The 12,084-nt window shown below is 41.5% G+C and overlaps 1 protein-coding gene across 4 annotated transcripts in view; it reads left to right on the top strand.

Moving 5' to 3' along the window:
* The first annotated feature begins 9,792 nt into the window (after positions 1-9,792).
* The window catches only part of ARHGAP28 (Rho GTPase activating protein 28), a 197,596-nt gene continuing 195,304 nt past the window's right edge, over positions 9,793-12,084 (top strand). For 3 of the 4 annotated variants that reach the window (XM_044382854.3, XM_044382855.2, XM_057313234.1), the window contains exon 1: positions 9,799-10,070. In XM_044382854.3, coding sequence (XP_044238789.1) covers positions 9,895-10,070 — 176 coding nt within the window. In that variant the 5' untranslated portion in view covers positions 9,799-9,894. Of the gene's footprint in view, positions 10,071-12,084 lie in introns of all 4 variants that reach the window. The other variant, XM_026496006.4, reaches the window with a different exon arrangement.

Here is a 12,084-nt window from a genome sequence, read left to right on the forward strand (position 1 = left end):
TGTGAGTCAAGACTTCCTCATGAGGGGCATGCCAGTATTCCGGCTGTGATGCTGAGGCATTCAGGCTTTCTATGACTTTTTTGAGCTGGATAACAATGAATAATAACTAGGTACATCACTGACTAATGTTTCAACTGACAAACAAACATGAGTTTCCTTCAGTCTACTTGCTCAGTTTCAGTGCATGGCTCTGTTAACACAGTCATGACCCTTTACGTAGAAATATTTATAGTCTTTGGAGTGTATTGAATTATCTTCTTCGGTTGATACTGGTGGCCAAAAATTGTTGAATGTCCCTGAAACCTCAAATAGGTATTGCTAATAAAGTAGAAGGCAGAATAACAATTTCTTGAAAGTGTAGCATAATAAAAAGAATATATGTATATTGAGCGTTCTGTACACAGCGATTTTATAAGTTTTCCTTTCTAAATCCTGACCAACAAATGTATAGTGTAGGTATTACCATCTCTTTTTACAGATGAGAAAAATCAGATCTCAGAGAGAGTAAGTAAAGGGTCATAGTCCTATAGCACTAGGTGGAAGAAACAGAGTTTATTCATATGTCCGTCCTGCTTCAGACACTGCCTTTCTTCCACCGTGACGATTTCAACCACCATTTCACCAAACCTTGCCGTAGTAAGGGACGTCTGAGTGGCTCAGGCAGTTAAGCGCTGCCTTCGCTTAGGTCATGATCCCAGGGTCCTGGGATCGAGTCCCTGCATCGGGCTCCTTGCTCAGTGGGTAGCCTGCTTCTTCCTCTGCCTGGTGCTCCCCCTACTTGTGTTCTCTATCTCTGACAAATAAAAAAAATTAAAAAAAAAAAACAAACTTGTGGTAGTAGACACTGATTATTTGTTGATGTCTCAGAATCCACTCCTGCTACCTAAATGCACCCAAATGTCACTTTAGGGAGTGTCCACCAACTTGATGTGTGATCTTGGGTCCTGCTTTGACATTACAGAAGGCAAACGGGTTGCTAAAGGTCACGTCAACCAGGCTGTTTCTTTTAACACCCAGGGACTGTCTAATGGAAGATAAGCATGCAACCTAAGCACAGCCAATCTGATGTAATGTTCTGATATTCTGTATCCTGAGAAGAATGAAGCAAGGACGGGAAAAAAGTTAAAATTGGTTGATTTTATGGGAAACACCCTGGCAAGACTATATTCTGGCAAGATTGTGTTCTCATTTCTGTCTCCAACCTTGTTCTCAAGCTTTGACCTTCCATCATGTGATAGTCTTACTATCTTTCTAAAACATTGTTCCTTGTTTCAGAATCAGAAATGTTTTTGTGGGTTGCAGCCAGAGACCTCTCATAATAAACCTTCCTCCTTGGTAGCCCTGCATGCCATATTGCCTCCCAAGCATCTCACTGTCCTGTTCACCCCCTCCTCTACTCAGTGAAAACCTGATGTGCTTATTTCATCACTTTCCAAGTCAGGTGGTCTGTACTGCCTGGGGTGACTGTAAATAAACCAGGTAACTGATCTGTAATATCGAGCTAGGTTCAGAGAGAGGAGATTGATAGGGTCCTTTTCTCAGCTTCTTTGCTGAGGCATTAAGCTAACCTTCTTCTTAACAGCTATTAAAAATCCGTCTTGGGCTTTTTCTTAGGATTCTGTTTGGGGCTTAGCATCTGGCCATTTACAATGGGCTTTCTTCTTCCACAGGCTCCTGTGTACATTCTTCTCCAAAGGAGATTGTGAAGCACAGGAGATGTAGGTCAGAAGAGCTGAGTGCAGACCAGGTTGTACAGGGCCCAGGGGGACCATCTAATCTATGGACTCTGAGAAACAAACTGAGGGCTTCAGAGGGGAGGGGGGTGGGGGAATGGGATAGGCTGGTGATGGGTAGTAAGGAGGGCACGTATTGCATGGTGCACTGGGTGTTATACGCAACTAATGAAGCATCGAACTTTACATCAGAAACCGGGGATGTACTGTATGGTGACTAACATAATAAAAAAATATGATTATAATAAAAAAAATTGAAAAAAAATAAAAGCGCAAGAGAATCCTTGTACTACCTTGTTTGAAACCTATAGTGGATTTCCCATCTGAACTTGAGGGTAAAGTTTAAACTCCTTGCGTGGCATTCACATTCCCCACTCCCTCCCCCAGTGCCTGGCCTCTTTCCCTGGCTTCATCTCCAACATTCTCTCCTTTACACCCTATTGTCCAGCAAAGCTAAACTAAAGGTGCTTCCCTGTATTTGCCACATTGTTTCTTTTCTCTGTACTTTTTTTTAGTCTATTATCTCTTTCTGGAATAACCTTCTCATCACCCCCAGCTGCCCACACGTGAGCTGGCCAACTGCTATTCATCTTTGAAGGCTCATCTCCAGCATTACCTCCTCTGGGACGTTCTTTGATGACTTCCTACTCCAACCCTTACTCCTACCTCTTGCAGAGACTTTGCTTTCAAATTTGTATTTCTTTTTACATTCCTGGTGTTTAGCATTGTAGGTACTAATGATGATTGTACCTTCTCAGGAAGGATGGAGGGATGGCTGAATAAATAAAACCCCTTCCTTGTATAATTGCAAAGTATAACACTGCAGAAAGGAATCCATAATGCAAGTCTCTTTAGACCAAAGCTTCATGTGTGTGGCTGATCGGTTTTCTTCCCCCCACTCTATCTGGGTGTGTTGGCAGTGATTTATTTCCAGTCAATAATGATTCAATTTATTTGTAGAAGTCAGTTAAGTCACTTAAGTGACTCAGTTATGTCCATCACATAAATAACATGAGTCTCAACTTGGCTGACAGGTTCTTGTGGTGACATATTCTGTTACCCCAATTACCAAATTAATCATAGAGCACAGAATAATTACTGAAGAAAAATAGGACCTGATATGTCTTTAAAAATAGATGCTAAGAAAGCAATAGGAAAATCAAAGTAGTCTGAAAATTCTGTGTCATAATAAGAGCATTCAGAAAATAAATTTGTATAATTTAGTTAGTGCCATTAGGTTTTGAGAAATATTTCAGGATAACAATTCAAGATTTATCAACAGACCCAATGATGGAGGGTTTACACATTACCTTTTTAAATACTTTTAAAATACCTATTTCATTAAAGTATTTCCTCTTTATATAAATGAAATTTTGCATTTGACCCAATCTTCTAGAGAATGTTGGGGAGTTTTGACAGAATTAACATGTTCCCCTAGGTAGGAGAGAAATGTGCCTTCATTTCCTGCAAGATAGGACCAGTGACTATGTAACTTGGATCCCTCTTGCTAAGGGAATGGCAGTCAGCAGCAACAAAGACTTGTACAGCTGCAGCTGTTTTCCTGTTCTGGTCTTAAGTGATTATTCTAGTAGCAGTTGTGCCAGATAAGCAGCCAAGGCCACAAGAGGCGCTTTTCTTTTGCCCATTTTGAGGTTTTTCAGAAATGCTCTGTTTTCTCGCCTCTGCTGGTAGGATTGAATATGTTGGAACATCACCATACTTCATAATACTTATTGTAGTGTCACTAACACCCAGGGGCCAGAGTTTGTGAGGCTTTTCCAGGTGAGTCATTATGCGAGTTGAGTCTGACTCTTCTTTCAGTAAAGGTTATGAAATGCCTTTGGAATTCCTAAGATCAGGTTGTTTATTCTTGAGCGTTGAATTCAAATGATGCTTCTAGAAGGGCTGAGATAGAAGACAGGTGACAGGGGATAGTAAAACAGAGAGAAGGAAACCAACATCTCTTGAGCATCTAAGATTGCTTAGCACTAAACTATGACAGATGTTTTAAAGATGCTCTCTCATTTTATTTTCCCATCAACTGTCAGGAGATTCCCCACTCTTCAATTAGGAAGTAGAAATGGAGAGAAATTAAGGTAACACAAACAGTAAGTAGCAAATTTGTAATTCAGATTTAACTCTGACCCTCTTTGGTCTACTACTCTGCCTTCTTGGGTTTCATTGGCAAGTGCGGAGTCTTTGTGTTCCCTGGGTTCACATATGATAGTATTCTGTAATGCATTAAATATGTGTATCAACTGAAAAATTTACAAAGCAGAGTGAAATACTGAGTTAACCTTCAACACATTATGAGAGAAATTAATGAACTGTTCTTATGTATAAAGAAATTGTGAACTACCTTACTGTTGTACGTGGAAAATGTGTGTAATTCTCTCTTCATTTATTACTGTTTTCATCGTTATTTGTATATGCTAGTGATATCTATCCTCCAAAATGCTAAATAGGTTTATGGAAAGCTTCCACAAAGAAAAATAAATCTGATGACCCATTTTATTACAATATAAAAGAGGAGTGTGTATTGAACCTCAGCAAACCTTTTATGAAAAAGAAATATAGGGGCACCTCTTGGCTCATTTGGTCATGGGCCCGACTCTTGATTTCAGCTCAGGTCACAATCTCAGGGTCATGGGATCAAGCCCCAAGTCGGAGTCTGCTTGAAATTCTCTCTCTCCCCCTTTCCCTCTGCCCCTCCCCCTTCTCATGTATGCACATGCTCTTGCATGCTCTCTCTAAAATAAATAAATTTAAAAAAATAAGGGAAAGAGAAATATAATGCTTAAGAGCTGGGACACAGGGAGCCAGACAGATTTCCCTGGGTTTGAATCCCAGCTTTGCCATGTCCTAGCCCGGGTGACTTTGGACAAGTTAATGCAGTCAGTTTCTTCAACTGTAAAATGAAGATGCTAACAGTAATACTTATCTCAAAAAGCAGCTGTGAGCATTCCATGAATAGAGGTTCTAATGCCTAGAATAGAACCAGGCACACTGTAAGTCCTCAATAAATAAATGTTTTATTTCATCTATGTGTGAAGAAACAGGTCTGCAGTTCAGTGATTTGCTCGGGTCCTGCATTCTGTTGGCAGAGTTGGTGCTGACACCCAGGTGTCCTGTTCTCAGTCCAGTGCTGAGTGCTCCAGTGACATCCAGAGCAGTATGCATACGAAACTAGAATTTTCCCTCTACCATTGCTTTATTACTCCAAATGCCAATGATATTTCTGTATTCTGAATTTACACTGTCCACTCTAAGAGCAGTTTATCAACCCAATTCCCAGATGGAGAATCTTTCCCAAGGTCCCTGGTTACTCTGCTGCTGAGCCAGCTGTCACAATCTTGTGCTGTGAACTCCTAGCCCAGTGGTTCCCAGAATGCCAAAAATGTTAACAGACTCTACCAGGTCTACAATCCCATATCTATAATTCCCAAATCCCCAAAGCTCTCTTAATCTGAAAGCTTTTTCATGAATCATATGACTGTAAAACTTGTTCAGACCTGAGCTTATCTAGTGATAAATCACCTGAACTGACAGGAGACTATTTATCATTTGTATTTATCCCTCCTGGTATGTGTATTTTTACAGTTTACTACAGACATACTAATGGTTTTGCTTATAGGATCCTGCCCCAGATCTCAGTTGGGACACCTATCAGTCAGGGTCTTGGCAGGAAGAGATGGGGTGCTCAGCACAAATGAATGAGGAGAGCTTAGTAAAGGGATTGTTAAGGCTGTGGGTGGGTTGAGGGACGAACAGGTATGGTGCAGGAGGGACAAAGGAGGGATTACTTGGTACACCAGGAGCTGTGACTACTTCTAGGTTTGAAGGGCTATGTAGAGAAAGCATTACTGGAATCCAGAGAGAACAGTGTGGGAGCGGGCAGCCATCAGGAGCTAGGGCCTTAGCAGGTGGAAGGAGCCAGCTGGTAGCAAATCAACAGAGAAGTCTGGGAAATAAATACCCAAGCTGGTTTTTCCCCTTCCCTGTAGATGTCTTGCTGACACCTTTCTTTGTGGCACCCTACCTGACACCAGAGGCAAGGGAGCTCAGAGATGCAGACCAGAAGGTGAGCCACTGGGGCCCCATGTGTTAGTGAGGGTGGCAAGGGGATCTGGAGGGTAAAAGGAAGATGTCCGGCAGAGCATGTTCTATAATATCCAATATATGCACTCTACCATGTTTCTGAAACTCCAAAACTCAAGAATGCTTAGAGTTGTATTTTATTATTCAAAAAATATGCCTACATTCAAAAAATATTAATATATACATGTGAAACGTTTTTAGTTTGCAGTTATGATTTACAGTGTCATACAGACTTACGAATCATTTATAATAATTCCTTGGCTACCCTGAAAGATTGGAACTACTGAACAAAAGGGTGCTATCTCCTTCATTCATTGGTTCTTATGTTCATTGATTTTACAGATATTCTTTGTTGATTGCCTACTCTGCAAAACACTGTGGGCTGTGGAGTATAAAGACAAAAATATGACACTAGCCCTTCTAGTAGCTTGCAATTTAGTTAAAAGACAGTAATTAGTTGGAAATATATAATACACTCCTGGGTTAGCAGATAGTTTCATCTCAAAGCTGCCTTGCTGTTGGAGGCTCTGTTTTGAGAAGGGTTTCTTGACCACATGTGGGCTCAGCGGAAAAAACCACTATGATCTATTAGCTGTGTGTGTGATGGGCACAGTAGCGGAGCATGAACATGGTGCATGGTTTTGGCTGACTGTGCTTTAACTGTGTGGCAGAGTGAGATCGTTCTTATCACAGAAGCAAAAGGGTTTTGTTTTGTTTTTTTTTTTTAAAGATTTTATTTATTTATTTGACAGAGATAGAGACAGCCAGCGAGAGAGGGAACCCAAGCAGGGGGAGTGGGAGAGGAAGAAGCAGGCTTCCAGCAGAGGAGCCTGATATGGGGCTCGATCCTAAGACTCCAGGATCACGGCCTGAGCCGAAGGCAGACGCCTAACAACTGAGCCACCCAGGCGCCCCAAAAGGGGGTTTTGAATTAGGAACACCTGAGAAGTCTTCATGGGGGAAGGTAGAGGGTTTTTAAAGATTTCTGGACGGGAAAATGACAGGAGCAAAGCTAAAGGAAAAGGGCAGGATAGGCTGGTGTGGGAGGGCCATAGGGTTTCAGGAGTAAAAAAAGTAATAGGTGATCAAAGTAGATTAATGAGCACCTATTCTAAGGAGTTTGGACTTTATTTTGTAGCAAGTAGGTTACAACAGGGCTTTTGAGAAGGGGAGAAATTATGTTTTAGGAGAATTATTCTACTAGCTCTTTGAAGAGGGGGAGGATTTAAGAGGAAGGTGGTTGAAAGTCATCTATGTCAAAGAAGGATGGTTGTCACCTAGGCAAGAGATGGTGATGTGAGAACAAAGACTGCAGCATAGGGAATAGAAAGAACAGTTGGGGGAATGAAACATGAGAGACTATGGACTCTGAGAAACAAACTGAGGGCCTCAGAGGGGAGGGGGGTGGGGGAATGGGATAGACCAGTGATGGGTAGTAAGGAGGGCACGTATTGCATGGTGCACTGGGTGTTATACGCAACTAATGAATCATCGAGCCTTACATCGGAAACCGGGGTTGTACTGTATGGTGACTAACATAATATAATAAAAAATCATTAAAAGGAAAGAAAGAAAGAACAGTTGGTAGACATTTTGAGAAAGAGATAACGGATGTGGTATAAGAGATCAGAGGGAGAAGGCACAGTGACTCCAGGGCATCTAAAATGTGAATGAACAAGAGAGGGGGTCTGGCAGCTGAAGCTGGCATGAGGGCGTACCACCGTAGTTTTGGACATCTTGAGGCATAGTTTATGGCTAAAAATATTCACAAGGAGATGCCCTGCATGTATTTAAAATTCTAAATCTATAGCTCAGGAAAAAAAAAAATGCTAACGAGACAAATTCCATGCCCAGAAAAAGTTTCACTACTGTAATTCCTTATGGTAATTCCAAAATGCAAAAAGCTGTAAAAATTACATGTTTAAGAAAGCTTAGTGTCAAAACTTATTTGGTGATAAACCTGATCTGAATATATGTGAGGCTATTAAATAGGCATTATTTATCCCGTTTAGGGTCAATTCTTTCTGCTTAGGAAATAATGTTTGAATAAAGGGTGCTGTCCCAAACTACTGGAAGGAAAGTATTCTATATTAAATGGTGTCTGTACCAAATTGCCTTTTAAAAATAAAAAAAAAAAAAATAAATTCTGAAACATATCTGGCCCCCAAATTTTATTTATTTATTTATTTTTAAAGATTTTATTTATTTTAGGGACAGAGAGAGAGCATGAGTGGGAGAGGCAGAGAGACTCAAGCAGACTCCCCACTGAGCACGGAGCCCAACGTGGGGCTCAATCCCATGACCCCCAAGATCAGTACCTGAGCCTGTTCCGAAACCAAGAGTTGGATGCTCAACCAGCTGCACCACCAGGGTGCCCCTGGACCCAAAGTTTTAGATGAGGTATTGTGGATGTGTATCAGTAATTACATTATGGATTTATTTCACAATTTAAGAAAGTGCTATCTTTGTTTTGATGCATTTAGTACAAAACACAGTAGGTTAACAGGTATGTCTTTGTATCTGAAATTTTTGAAGAATGAAGCATTCTTTGTAATATGCCTTTTTCATACACTGATGTTTGATAAATTTTTAATTCACAAAATTGGAATGCTAATAGAACCTACCTCATAGAGTTGTTTAAAGAGGTAATGAACAGGATCCAACACATAAAGCGTATTTTAATAAATGTTAGTCTTTCTTATTCCAACTCCTTTAATCAACAAAATATTTCCTAAGAAGCATTTTGGATTTTTTTTCCTTTCCCAACCTTTGAAAATGCAGTGAAAAGAAATGTCTTGAAAATGTGAAGGAAGTAGCAGAGAGGACCACCATTTCTTGAGAAACTAGCATGTATGTGGTGCTTTTAAACTCATGAGAAGAATATTGTTTTCCCCATTTCACAGATGCAGAAACAGATTCTGAGATGTTAATTAGCATGGCCTAGGTCACCCCTCAGTAAGGGGTAAACTAACTTCTCTTTTCCCCTTCACCTAGGTCCAGGGGAGTGTGAGAGAGAACAGGTAAAACACCCTGTCTGGGTTTGAAAGATGAAGTCATTGTGGGCCTCTCTAGCATACTTCTGGTCCCCTTTTTAAATGGTTAAAAGAATGTTGTCTTTCCATTTGTGCTTAGTTTTATATAGGTAAATATATTTCAGACCCCAAATCATTGAAAATCATTTCTGATTATGTCCCTTTTTACCTGCCTCCCTGCCACACATTTTTCCTCTAAATAAAGACCTCTAGAAGAAAACATGCATTGGGCCCAGAATAATCAAGTCTAATTTTCAGACAAGCTGAAAGCAGTATCTTAATTTGATCAGGATTGGGAGGAGGAAAGGGATGTGGGGTGAGGTAAGAGTCTGGTTGCTGCGGTGGCATTGAGGGCGAGGGAGGGAGATTTTCTGCTTGCTGTAAGAGGGAGTTACCTGCCCCAAAGAAAATCAAGTTTATTGTAACTTGATCAAGTACACAGCAACGTAATCCGGTTCTTCAATTTTTGATGTGGATGCTTTAAATGAGAGAGTGTCACATTTTCTTCCTTTCTTCCCCAGACCACACGTTGTAGACCTGGCCCCTCTCCTTCTCAGTCCAGGCTCCTGAGGCAAGGTTTCTTTCACTCGATTCTTGCTGCCAGGCAGGAAATGTCCCTAGCTGTGGGATAAGCCTCCCCCATTTGGGTGGGGTGGGGGGGATGAGAAAAGGAAAAGAAAAAGAAACAAAGCAAGAAAAACTGCTAGAGCAGCTAGGCTGAGCCCTGAAGGATCACAGCGGGTTTCCAGTTTCCTAGAAACAGGGATCCCCCCCTCCCCTGTCCCCGACCCCCACCGCCCCCACCCCTGTCCCCGACCCCCACCGCCCCCACCCCACCCGGCGTTTTCCCCGCCCCCACACCCCCACTCCCAGCACGGCTTGTGGGCGTGTCTTTAAGTCCCTGCTAATAGGACTGCCCCGCGGGCGGGGCCGGCTTCCCGGGGCGCCCCTGACAGCCGCCAGAGCGAGCCCCTAGGAGCTGGACGGGCCACACCAACCCCGCTGGTGACCGAGTCCCGGTGCGCTGGTCCATGCTGGTCCCCGCCTTTGTTCTCGGGCCGGAGCGGGGACATGCGCGGCTGAGGATGGAAGTGGAGGACTCGGGCGGCGTGGTGCTGACCGCCTACCACTCCTACGCTCGCTCCCAGCCGCCCAGCTCCGAGCCGCGCTGCGCACCCAGGGCCACCACCAGCCACCCGGGCAGCAGGTACCCAGATCGGCTCCAGAGGGAGCAGAGGTTTCCCGGGCTTGGGCTTTCATTTCCCAGCTGTGTTTTCTGCCAGGGCATAAGAGCACCATCACTTGATTGTTGTTTCAAGTTTTGATGGACTGGATGAGTGAGTGTACTGCTCTTTGTATTGTCCTTGATTGCAAGTGGGAAGTGCACGAAGTCTCAGCCGGCAGTGGCTCAAGTCCTTGGCTAGCAGAGGTTAGCTGTGGAGCCGTGTTCTTGATACAACTTGATGATAAATACGCACATGTCTCATTTCTGCCAAATTCACCCATTGACATTGGAGAATTAAAAAAAAAATTGGAAATGAGACAAGCAGAAAAGAAAAAAATTAAAATACATTTTCCCAAATCCTCAAATACTATTGAAAGTTTCTTTAGTAACTGTGTGCCACCTGAGCTAAAACAGCTGGAGAGATTCTCTAAAAAGTAAATCTGAGTAGACTTTTAAAAACAATTTTATTTCTAGATTTTCAAAACCATTCAACTGTATAAATACATTGGTATCATTATTTTATCATTGCTAATGTTGACTCAGTGCTGTAGATGCTATTATAATTTATTTCTTTTGGGTCAAAAGAGGTCTATAACCATCTCACTATGTGTGTTTTAGATTTAATATAGCAAGGATCTATGTTAAATTACTCTGTATCAGTGTTTATCTGTTTGATGCAAGATCAAGGCCAACGTGACTTCCATTAACTAAACAAAAATGTTAGACTCTTAGCAAATTTCCCTGGGCAGACAATAGTAAGTGAGATGGTTTGATATCTGACTCATATTTAGGGGAAGTTTTGCTTGTTTAAATGTGGCTATTTATCTACTATGGATCCACTGATGAAGTTTTTGTTTGTTTGTTTGTTTTGCAAGTGGGAAGTTTGAGTGTTGATGTGCTTTTTTGCATCGAGTTTATTTTCACTTACTTTTTCTCATACTTTTATCTTTAGTTATGTGATAATGATTACTTCTGTCTCTTAATCTAATTGATTTGTGAGGCTTTCAACAGATTGTGATTTTATTTCAAGGAATATCCTTTTGGCTAGTATCCATGAGAAGAACAAACTACATTGGCATGAGATCTATGTTAGGCTAGGCTAACAAAGACAATATTGTTTCTTCCAAAAAGAGCAGGTTGAGTGTAATCTTATTTTTATATAAAGACGGTGAGAAAGTAACATTTTTCTTCCAGCTTTAGTAACACATTGTTTTAAAGGCTACTTGAAGATATAAACTTGCATTTGTCTTTAGGGTGCTTTCTTTTCAAACGTAATTCCTGACTATAATTACTCAGATTATGAGTAACTAAATAGATAAAAGTGAGTTCATGAGAAGCAAGGACCTGGTTTGTGCATTTTTAGATGGTCCTGGTATAGCTGTCCTGTCTCTAACTCCCAACAGCTGTCTAGGAGTAATAGCTAGATTGTGCCATGTGGGCCTTCCGAAACTACATCCGTTTCCAAAGCAAACTGGAGGAGAAGTTCCATTAACTCAGCATGTGGTCTTGTGGAATGATAATGCATGAGAGCAAAAGAACTGTGTTTCACAGTTAGTGTTTTATCTTATGGCTGCCAACCAGATTTATGCTGCTCCAAGTTTTCATTTTTGGTGACCGTGTGCACCCTCTCTATAGGAACCTTTGTACTACTCAACTCTCTGATGCAGGAGATAGTTGACCCCGTCCCCTGTAACTAAATCATGAGAGAATAGCTTAATTCCTTGGTTCCCAGTAACAACAATCAAAAAGAGATTCCTGTATTTACAAGGAGCCTGAGGACACCATCAATCATGAGTCTGATAACAGAAATAATCAGGACCCAGTTATTAACCTTTGACTCACTAACTACTGATCAATACTTCCTTTCAAGCCAAGGAGCAAGATCGTATTGTTCTACTTAGGAAGAAAGCACTCTCTCTTTCAAGAATACCCTTTCCTTGAAATTGCTTACATATGTATAACATATTTGTGGAGGAGTGACCAGTATGGACCTAGG

The sequence above is a fragment of the Ursus arctos genome, unplaced genomic scaffold (genome assembly GCF_023065955.2).
Source record: "Ursus arctos isolate Adak ecotype North America unplaced genomic scaffold, UrsArc2.0 scaffold_17, whole genome shotgun sequence".
Taxonomy (NCBI): domain Eukaryota; kingdom Metazoa; phylum Chordata; class Mammalia; order Carnivora; family Ursidae; genus Ursus; species Ursus arctos.